General features: G+C 47.4%; 1 protein-coding gene across 1 annotated transcript in view; it reads left to right on the plus strand.

Moving 5' to 3' along the window:
• The window catches only part of LOC110313966 (uncharacterized protein DDB_G0271670-like), a 6,730-nt gene extending 2,490 nt beyond the window's left edge, over positions 1-4,240 (plus strand). The window contains exon 2 of the mRNA XM_021188442.1: positions 3,184-4,240. Coding sequence (XP_021044101.1) covers positions 3,184-4,240 — 1,057 coding nt within the window. The remainder of the gene's footprint in view (positions 1-3,183) is intronic.
• The last annotated feature ends 4,643 nt before the right edge of the window (positions 4,241-8,883 follow it).

Below are 8,883 nucleotides of genomic sequence, written 5' to 3' on the forward strand. Positions count from 1 at the left end.
TCCAGTCTATTTGGAGTTCTGTAGGCTTCTTGTACATTCATAAGCATCTCTTTCTTTAGGTTAGGGAAGTTTTCTTCTATAATTTTGTTGAAGATATTTACTGGCCCGTTGAGTTGGGAACCTTCGCTCTCTTCTATACCTATTATCCTTAGGTTTCGTCTTCTCATTGTGTCCTGGGTTTCCTGGATGTTTTGGGTTAGGAGGTTTTTGCTTTTTGCATCTTCTTTGACTGTTGTGTTTTCTACGGTATCTTCTGCACCTGAGATTCTCTCTTTCATCTCTTGTATTTTGTTGGTGATGCTTGCATCTATGACTTCTGATCTCTTTCCTAGGTTTTCTAACTCCATTTGTGATTTCTTTATTGTTTCTATTTCCATTTTTAGATCTTGAATGGTTTTGTCTATTTTCTTTGCGTTTGATTGTGCTTTCCTGTAATTTTTTAAAGGGATTTTTGTGTTTCCTCTTTAAGGACTTCTAGTTGTTTATCTGTGTTCTCCTGTATTTCTTTGAGGGAATTATTTATGTCCTTCTTAAAGTCCTCTTTCACCATCGTGAGAAGTGATTTTAGATTTGAATCTTGCTTTTCTGGTGTGATGGTGTATCCAGGACTCGCTACAGTGGGAGAATTGGGTTCTGATGATGCCAAGTAACCTTGGTTTCTGTTGCTTATGTTCTTAAATTTGCCTCTCTGCTATCTGCTACTTGCCCTTGATATATCTGACTGGAGCCTGTCCTTCCTGTGATCCTGGTTGTGTCAGAACTCAGAGTTCAGCTGTCTCTGGGATCCTGTGATTCTGGGATCCTGAGATCCTGGATGTGTCAGAGTCAAGCTGCTTCTGGGACCCTGAAATCCTAGTGTGACCAAGCTCCTGGGATCCTGGGATCCTGTGGTCCTGGGTGTGTTAGAGCACCTGGGAGTGGAGCTTCCTCTGAGTGTTGTAGGACTGGCTGTGGAGTTTGCACCCAAGGTCTGCTCAGCGCACCAGCTTAGATCAAAAGGAACCCGTGCCACTGGTTGGGTGGAGTTCCTGGGTCTCACTGGTCCCAGTTATTTCTGGTGTTGGGACAGATGTTGTGTCCTCCTTACCTCTGATCCTGTGATCCTGGGCATGTTAGAGCGCCTGGGAGTGGAGCTACCTCTGGGTATTGTGGGACTGGCTATGGCTTCACGCCCAAGGTCTACCTCTGCTCTTTTATTCTCTGAGCTTTTGAACTAGGTGGTATCTGTGTGAGCAGTTTGGTCCAAGTCTGTGCCTCCAGCAGGTTCTAGCTCTTGAGGGCAAGAACTGCTTCTCTCTGAGACAGAGTCCTCATAGCTCAGAATGACTTTGAACTCAGTATGTAGACCAGGCCAGTGCCAACCTTCTGATCCTGAGTGCTGGGATTGCAAATGTGTACTATCATGTTCAGCTTGTGTGGTGCTGAGGATAGAGCCCAGGATTTGTGTATGCTAAGTGAGCAGTCTACCAAATGACCTATGTTCCTGGCTCAAGCATTGCTGTCTTATTCCTTCAGACCCCCACACATAAACACACAGCCCTGTGGAGTGAGCATATGGCACTGGAGGGCCAAAGCTACATATGGCCCTGATCTTGGGTTTCTGGATCTCTCCAAGCCACTTAAGTCGTATGTAACTACGGCATGCTGTCCCCAAATAACTGTAACTTTGATATTTTTGGAACAAGCCATACTATACAGGAGGCTGGTGGGACAGAACACAGTCCTGTCCCTGCAGGTAGCCATGGTATGGGTTCTCAACCTGTGGGTTGCAACCCCTTTGGGGGTCACACATCAGATATACTGCATATCAGATATTTGTCTTAGGATTCATAATTGTAGCAAAATTAGAGTTATGAAGTAGCAATGAAATAATTTTATTTTGGGGGTCACCACAACATGAGAAACTGTATTAAAAGGTCACCGCATTAGGAAGGCAGAGAACCGCTGGTCTAGAGAGAGCTACTGTCATACTGGTCTTCTCTGCTCATCTATGACATTGCCCTTACATATGGGGATACTCTGATGCTAGCACTTTACAATGGTTCCACATAGTGGAACTCATTCCTTATGGAAAACCTGGGCAGCTGCATGGGAATAAGCCCAGCTTGGGGAAAGGGAAAGAAATCTCACCTGGCTCAACTTACATTCCTGCCTTTTGGAAAAGAAGGCTGCCTCTGCTTTGAAGGAAGGAGGTGGAGGATGTTGAGAGTAGCAGGGTAGGGCCTGGGTACCGCAGCAAGTGGGTCTGGACAGGGAGCCCTGGGTGGCTGTGGGACTTGCAGGCGTTCCTGTCCACAATCTATACCATTCAGATTCTCACAGAAAAGTCTCAGTGTCCTAAACGTCAGTCACACAAAACACAACCACCTATTCTGCCCTCAGCACCAGCAAGTGCATGGCACATGCCTCCATGGCTTACAGTCTCACTACCCAAAGGATGGTGGTCCAGACCTGCAAGGTGGGTTTCCTTCAGGGGCTAAGATGTGAGGGCTTCCAGGTGGAACATGCTTGTAGATGAAGCCCTTGGGAGGTAAAAGCAGAAAGATCAGCTGTTTAAGGTTATCCTTGGCTACACAGTGAATCTACTTTGTATCAGCTAACTTTCCTATAGCTCAGACCCACAGTGGGCTGGGCCCTTCCTGCACTAGTTAATAGTGTTGTTGTGCCTCATAGACATGGCCATGGGCTGATCTTATCCGGACAATTCTTCCAAGTTCTTTCTTCTCAGGTGACTGAATTTGTGTTGAGTTGATAGCTAAAGCTAACAGTGACAGTGAGGGTAAGGTCAGCCTGAGACACATGAGCACCATTTCCAAAAAGCAAAGCAAACCAAACCAAACCGGAAAGTCTACCTGGGGTGGGGAACATACTGAGCCGTGGGCTGGTTACTCAAGTGCAATAACAGGGTCTTTGAGCTTTCCACTTTTAATGTCTATGCAGAAGAACACTGGTGGTCAGGAAGGGAGTTTAGAATCTGGACGCTTTCCAACGCCCCTCCCCCCGAAATGCTGACTTTTCCTGGCATCACACACCGAAGAAGCGCCTTTAGACACTGTGGGTTCACCTATAACCCTTAAACCTGGTTGACCCAAAAGGCATGTGTGTGCTGATTTTTTTTTTAAATCAAAGCAAATAACTTACACAACAAAACAAAACAACAAAAAAACCTTTTCCTTTCCCAAGCAGTAGCCGCCACCGCCACCGCAGCAGCAGTAGCCTCAGCAGCCGTAGCAGCCGCAGCAGCGACACCAGCACCAGCACCAGCACCAGCACCAGCACCAGCCACAGCAGCAACAGCAGCAGCAACAGCAGCAGAAAGCCTAGTAGCACAGGCAGCAGCAGCCTCTCTAGCAGCAGCAGCAACAGCAGCAGCAGCACACCTAGTAACACAGACAGCAACAGCAGCAGCGTCTCTAGCAGCAGCAGCAACAGCAGCAGCACACCTAGTAACACAGACAGCAACAGCAGCAGCGTCTCTAGCAGCAGCAGCAGCAGCAACAGCAGCCCCAGACCTAGTCACACGGGCAGCATCAGCAACTGTGACAACAGCAGCCCCAGACCTAGTCACACGGGCAGCATCAGCAACTGTGACAACAGCAGCCTCAGACCTAGTCACACGGGCAGCAGCAGCAACAGCAGCAACAGCAGCCCCAGACCTAGTAACACGGGCAGCATCAGCAACTATGACAACAGCAGCAGCAGCAGCAGCCCCCAACCCTCTAGCGGCAACATCAGCAACAGAAGACCTAGTAACACAGGCAGCAGCAGCAACCAGGGCAACAGAGGCCCCAGACCTGATAACACAGTCAGCATCAGCAACTACAGCAAAAGTGGTCCCAAACTCAGAAACACCGGCAGCAGCAGTAACTATGGCAACAGTGGCCCCAGACCCAGTAACACCACCAGCAGCAGCAACAGCCAAAGCGACAGCAGCCCCAGATCTAGTAACACAGACAGCAGCAGCAGCAGCCCTGGCAACAGCCACACCAGCAGCAGCAGCAGCAGCAGCAGCAGCCGCAGCAACAGTGGCCCCAGACCTAGTAACACAGACAGCAGCAGCAACAGCAGCCCTGGCAATATCAACACCACCAGCAGCAGCAGTAACAGCAGCAGCAGCAGCCACAGCAGCTACAGCAGCCATAGCAGTAGCAGCAGCCGCAGCCACAGCAGCAGCAGTAGCAGCAGCAGCCACAGCAACAGCCACAGTCGCAGCAGCCGCCGCCGCACACCATGGGATTGATTTCCCAAGCTTATACTGCTGAGTTCCTTCAGTCTTTCAGGCCACATGTACTTCATAAAAGATTCCTGTCTGAGAATCTTCCCTAGCGGCCTGTGAGGATGAGCTCATCCTTTGAACTTGGCAGGCGAGAAGCATTCCGATTTGGTTCAGCACAAGCACAGAAAGGTGATTGTTAAGTAGAAATTATCCAGTCAGCAATCAGACGGAGCCAGTCCTTTCTTCCCCAGAAGATGCTGGCCAACTTCTGGAGAAGTTTCTGCTGGTTGGTTTGCCTAGACCCATATTTCCTGGCTTCCAACAGAGGCTCTGGGATCTGGTTAGATTTGAGGGCTTCTATGGAGAAAGGGGGACCCAAGAGACAACAGACTAATGCAAAAACAGAAATGTAGGATGAAGGAAACCAAATCAGACCAGTTACTAGAGTTCAAGGAATGGAGAAGCAAGGTTTCGAGGGGAAGGAGTTGGCTAGCAGCTGGGATGAGGGTGTGCCTGTCCTGCTGTTATTAGGTAGGTGTGGGGACCAAGCAAATGACAATTAATGCTGTGGGTCAGTTCTACACAGGAGCTAGAACAAGAGAGCAAGCAGCTGGTAGTTATGGGTCTGGATGCTCAGGGAAAGGGGTTTAGGGTTAAAGCCAAACCTAACCCCAAACACCCATTGAATTGGATCGATATCAAAGCTTTTCCTGTACATTTTTTATTATTGTTTGTTTTTTTTCAATAAAGATTTCTTTATTTTTATATGTATGAGTGTTTCGCCTGAATGCAATATCAGTACACTGCATGTATGTCTAGTGTCTACAGAGGCCAGAAGGGGGCATCAGATCCCCTGGAGCTGGAGTTACAGATGGTTGTGAGCCACTATATGAGTGCTAGGAATGGAACCCAGGTCTTTCACAAGAGCAACAAGTGCTCTTAACGGCAGAGCCATGTCTCCAGCTCTCTCTCTCTCTCAAAAAATGTTTCCTCCAAGAAACCAAAATCCTAATTTGCATGCCAATTTATTATTTTAAATTCTGTCTGCATGTGCACATTAGTGCAGTGTCTATGGAGGCCAGAGACATTGGATCCCTCAGGATAAAGTTATAGGGAGTTCTGGGCCACCTAATATGGATGGCAGGAATTGAACTTGGGTCCTTTGCAAGAGCAGTGTAGGCTTTTAACAGCTGAGCCTCTCTCCAGGCCCTTACTGAGAAAATCTGAAGCCTGACTATGTATGGCGTCCTTTAAACCTTATGCCCCACATGTAAAGAACAGCATGCATGATATACGTGTAAGATACTGACTGGAAATCACTGGTCATGAAAAATTTTTGTGGGAAAATAAAAGCTCAGTTGAAGAGGAGTCTTTAGAAGAGCCAGTGGGAGACCCCAGGAATTTGTAGACACGCTGATCAGAAGGAGCACCAAGTATGTGGTCAGAAAACCAGTCTGGAAGAAATGGCGGCAGACTATGGTTTGCAAGAAAGCTGGTATTCCTAAAGGGAAATAAGAACCTTGTCTTAGGAAAAAAAATTAAATCCAATCAAGTTGCCGGAAGCAGAAGTGCACGCCTCTGATGTCAGTACTCGGGAGGCAGAGGCAGGCAGGCTGCTGTGAGTCAGAGGCCAGCATGGTTTGTGTCATGAATTTCAGGCCAGCTAAGGCTGCATGGTGAGACCCAGCCTCAGACAAAACAAAACACATCCCACCATGTTCACAAACAGGATAACTCTTAAAAAGAATAAAAGGTTACCATTGTGTGAGATGAGACAAATGGATCATGTGACATCTACAGGCAAAATCATGGAAATGACACTGGAGTTCACTGGTATTGCTGCAACCATGGTCACCAGTAACTGTAGCCAGAACAGATTTACAACAACAGCAGCGAAGGCTAAAACCATAAACTTCTAGAAGAAAATACATGAGTGTAAGACTTTTATGGAAAAATAAGGGTTATGTATTTTAGAGACCAGGTCCTGTGTAGCCCAGGTTAGCCTCGAGTGCTCTCTATAGATGGGAGTGATCCTTCTGCATCTACCTCTGAGTGCTTACAGATACCACTGCCATGTCTGGTTTCTATGGGCCTAGGGATCAGACCTACTCCTCTGCCCACGCTAGGCAACCATTCTACCAGCTGAACTCCATGCCCAGCCCAAGAACGATTTATTAAAAGGCATTTAGCCAATTCTAACTGGTTAGAGACAAAACCTCAGAGAGACAATGTGAAGATAGCAGTTCCCTCCCCCCAAGGCAAGTTTATTCAACTTCAACAAAAGTTCTTAAGATAATTATGGCAGAAGTGGACAAATCATATGCAAATTTCAAGGAAAAAAAAACAAACAACCCCAAACCTCTCATTATAGCAATGAGAGATCTGCCGTACCCGATGGCTGACACTTTTGCAGAGCCTCAGCTGCAGAGAGTACTGCCTGCCAGACAGGACAGAGACGCTGGGAACAGGCAGGGTCACTCTGACACGCTTCAGGAGACAGTTCTCCGGTGTTTTCCTCGGCTTCCACCTCACCCCACTGTGGCGGTATCTCTCCATGTGTCTGGTAAGGGAGCTGCCAGGGGTTTCCTGTCTACCCCTGTCATTTTACCATAGCGCCACACTGGGGCTTCTGATGTATAAAGTCTTTGCCTGATTCTCCCTGAGTTCTGGGCCTATGGGCTTCATGTAAAATTTTACATGAATTTTTACAGGATTGTATATGAATTCACGGGAATTCAGGTCCTCAGGCTAGCATGGAAACACTTTGCCCACTGAACCATCTTTCCAATTTCCCTTTTTATTTCCCCTACTTGATATTGTCCAGAACTGAAGCCTGCCTGTCTTTACCAGCGTGTCCTCTCTTGGAAGGTCTTAATGTGTTTTCTGTGCTTATGATAAAAACGTTCTGGCTGTGTGTGTGTGTGTGTATGTGTGTGTGTGTGTGTATTTACGCATGTGCAGACATGTGGAGTTCAGAGGTCTTTTTTACTATTTGGCCCTGGCTGGCCTGGAATTCACTCTGTAGATCAGGCTGGCCTTGAACTCAAGAGATCTTCCTGCCTCTGCCTCCGGAATGCTGGGATTAAAGGTGTGCATCACCACTCTTGGCCGTTTACCTTGTATTTTGAGACAGAATTCTTCACTGAACCTGGAGCTCGCTGGCCACAGAGCCCCGTAATCCTCCTATCCTCAGGCTTCCTCACTATCTTAGCTTCTTACCTGAGTGCTACAGACCTGAACTCAGCCACACTTAGCATTAAGCCGTCTCCCCAGTCCGGATGCTTCCTATTTTTTTTTTTTTTTTCTTCATTTCCACAGCACAGCTTCCATTGCCCTTCGAGAGAAGCCTTGCTGGGTGCTTAATCTGTGTTGGCATGGCTTCCAGCTGGCTACCCTTCTGGGCCCAGGTGGGGGAGGGATTTAGCTTCATCATGGCTGAGAGCAGTCAGCCATGCACCAGGCAGGCTGGATCAGGTTCAGCCTTTCCATTCTGAGGCTCCCAGGACATCTGGTCCTGTCTCTTCATCAGGATTCCTCACAAAGCCCTCACTCTGACACCGACATCGTCTTCAGGCCAGTCGGAGAAGGCAGTGTCTGGCTGGACAACATATTTGGTGTTCACAGAGTGAGGGTTTGCTCTAAATCTGGATGCCATTAAGTACAGGAGAATTAAGAGCTTGATTCTCCCCCACCCCTGTGTGGTTTCTGGAGGAGTTTAATTCTCACTGGTTATAATGAGTGAAGATTTGTCAGGATTTGGGCTGAAATCTCACATTTTCCACTCTCCCCCGCCCTGCCACCACCACCACTTCCCAGAGACCTGGAGCTGGCACTGTGGTCGCTTCTTGTCCTGGGAGCCAGAGGAAAGGCAGATTCCTGGGAACACAAAAAAGAAAGTCCAACTTGGGTCCACTTTTCTAGTGAGTTTAGGAAAATGAAATATTTAAAAGAACGCTATTGGATGCGTTGGCCCGTGGTTGTGTGCTTGCCACCCCAGCACCTGGAAGCACCTGCCTGTGACCAAAAACGCTCATGAACAGGTATCCTGGGGGCTTTTTCTTTATTCTCACCAAAGCCTGGAGTACTGTCCCCGAGAACTGCACAGGTACCTCAACAATGCTTCTTGTGGGTCAGCAGTCCTGGTGGCGGCTAACCTGCAGGTGTCGTCCAGCAGTGACTGACTCTGAAATGTCCTTTCCCATTCAACTCTGCCCAAACTTCTGCTGAAGTGTCAGTCACTCCTCAAATCTGCAGGGTGCTTTACACTTCCAAAGCGCTTCTGCAAAAGCTGCCAAAACTGTAAGCTTCCACTTTTTGTTAAATATTTTTGTTCAAGGAATTATAGGTTCTAAGGAAAATTATAAAATTATAAAATGGAAACTGTGTGTATGCATGTGTATGTGTGTGCCATGTGTGTGTATGTGTGTGCATGTGTGTGTGCAGTCTAAAAGGAATGAACAAGCAGAAAATGTGTCAGGTCTTCATCTCTTTTTTTTTTTTTTTTTTTTAAATCAATTTATTTATTATATGGGTGTACACTGTAGCTGTCTTCAGACACTCCAGGAGAGGGCATCAGGTTTTTGTTATGGATGGTTGTGAGCCACCATGTGGTTGCTGGGATTTGAACTCAGGACCTTTGGAAGAGCAGTTGGTGCTCTTAACCACTG

This window comes from Mus pahari, chromosome 2 (genome assembly GCF_900095145.1).
Source record: "Mus pahari chromosome 2, PAHARI_EIJ_v1.1, whole genome shotgun sequence".
Taxonomy (NCBI): Eukaryota; Metazoa; Chordata; class Mammalia; order Rodentia; family Muridae; genus Mus; species Mus pahari.